The following is a 2,032-nucleotide window of genomic DNA, read 5'->3' as shown; positions in this document are numbered from 1 at the left end:
CTACTTAAGTACAGTAAAGAAGTATTTGTACTTAGTTACTTTACAACCCTGAGCTCAACCAGATCTGCTGTTTGTTCGTCATTCCTTGTGTATTGATAATAATTTATCTAACAAAAACCTCAGTCGGATCTCAACAAGATGTCTTGTTAAACCAGTCGAATGAGATGGACAGGAAGCCGACGGAGCGCTTAAGATCATGGAGCTGTAGAAGAAAACAGAAGTCTGTTTTTGGGTTTTAAAGTTAGAAGATCTCAGTTTTTTTAAATAAATCACAAACTTTTAAAACTTCAGAACACTCAGACTTTAATAAGTTTTATATTTATGCCCTCATGTTTCTGTTCAGTTGATTCCTTCATATCAGAGCTGCTGCCTGTGTAAATACCACATAAACGATAATAMTGTCTTAATAATAAATGGGAAACGAGTCAGGGGCTGAATTAGTGTTGGCTAAAACATYAGCCATTCAACGCTCTGTAATTCCTCCTGTGACCTTTGTCTCCGGCAGACGGGGGAAGTTGATGYTCTTCATTTTGTCAGCAAAAGGAGGAAAATGGGAGTTAATAAGGAGAACCCCTCGGCAAACACTGGGGGTCATTATGAATGGGAGGCAATCACACAGATCAAATATACAGCAGGGGCAAACAGAGCAGGAATCCAGAGGCTGAGGGGGAAAAAAAGAGGGGAAATACAAATTGAAGAGGCTGRTAAACATAATAATTCATGTAATCATCTGTTTAAATGCAGACACTGAAGAGGAGCGTTGACTGATGTGGACAGAGGAGACCCGAGGAGCTGGAGGAGAACYGGTCTAAGGTTACGGCTCAAACCTCCAGCGAGCCTGTGTTTYCATACGTTTGCAGACCCGCTGCAGGTCCGTACCTGAGCGGCACCATCGTTCTGCCAATGTGACTGATTGATCCGGTATGATGAACAGTAAAGATTAAGAGGATGAMAAATAGGCGTGCTGCTTACACAGCGCTTGGGGCTAATCCTCCACCCTCCACCCCTCGGGGGCTCCCTTTTGAGGAGCTGCTGCCGTGGAGGACACACAGACAGCGACAAACAGGGAGGACACACAACCTGTTGATCTGCAACAAGTGTCGGCTGGATCTCATGGCTGGACCCCAGCCCATCTGTACCCCCGCAGCGCAGTAGAGGCTCCCATCTGTCCGTCAGCAGCAACGTGAAGGATCCTTTTATTCAGACGTTTCAAACTCAGAAGAAAACAAACTTTTTTTTTCATCAGTTGCTCATTTTTAGTGAAAAATGATGGAGGACCACCTGTCAAAGATCCCCTTGATGCCGTCCTCTTCCCCCTCTGGGTCCTCTGGGAGTGGTGGGATGGAGGACAGCAGAGGAGGTAAGAGTGCCGCACTTCCAAYCTGGATCCACAAGGCCTTAAAAACAGAAACTGACCTCAGCATAAAGTGGGAAAGGAAACAAAATATTAAATGTCACGATCTCTGAAATATTCAAACCTGACTTAAACTGAAACATCAGGATCAAATTAAAACAAAAAAAATTGCAACTCTAAGCAGTGATTTGTAAATGAATGTATGATGTTGGATTATTCAAGCATTCCTGAGTCTTTTATTTTATTCATTTACCTTCATAATGAMGCACTAAATGTTTCACTAATGACTTATTAATAGCTTCACGCAGACGGTTGGTGCAGATGGCAGATGCTTGCATGGAACAATACCGGGCCGGATGAATGGCACTGACCGACCCTCCGGGCCTTGTGTGTTTGTGTTTGACCCGCAGCCAAGAGTCCGACTCCGGGGAAAGCTCTGAGCCCGGCTCTGGTGTGCAAAGTGTGCGGCGACACCAGCAGCGGCAAGCATTACGGCATCTACGCCTGCAACGGCTGCAGCGGCTTCTTCAAACGCAGCGTGAGGAGGAGGCTCATCTACAGGCAAGACTGTCCAAACTGTCCCAAACAAGTGTGCTGCCCAGGTGCATTCTGGGAAATCAGGACAACATAGCAAAAGATGTGTCAGTTTTCTACAGGCGATTAGGGCCACTGGGGGAA

The 2,032-nt window shown here is 45.6% G+C and overlaps 1 protein-coding gene across 1 annotated transcript; it reads left to right on the top strand.

Annotated features, from left to right (window-relative positions):
• Positions 1–784: 784 nt before the first annotated feature.
• LOC106524714 (photoreceptor-specific nuclear receptor) lies at positions 785–1,916 on the top strand (the record flags this gene model as incomplete). The annotated part of the gene is given in 2 exon segments (XM_014018628.1): positions 785–1,360; positions 1,765–1,916. Coding segments are annotated over 2 exon segments (246 nt in total), but the record flags the coding sequence as incomplete, so codon positions are not given.
• Between the last annotated feature and the right edge of the window lie 116 nt (positions 1,917–2,032).

This window comes from Austrofundulus limnaeus, unplaced genomic scaffold, assembly GCF_001266775.1.
Source record: "Austrofundulus limnaeus strain Quisiro unplaced genomic scaffold, Austrofundulus_limnaeus-1.0 Scaffold197, whole genome shotgun sequence".
NCBI lineage: Eukaryota > Metazoa > Chordata > Actinopteri > Cyprinodontiformes > Rivulidae > Austrofundulus > Austrofundulus limnaeus.
Note: the sequence above shows the minus strand (reverse complement) of the source record. Positions and strands in the feature narration are given on the sequence as shown.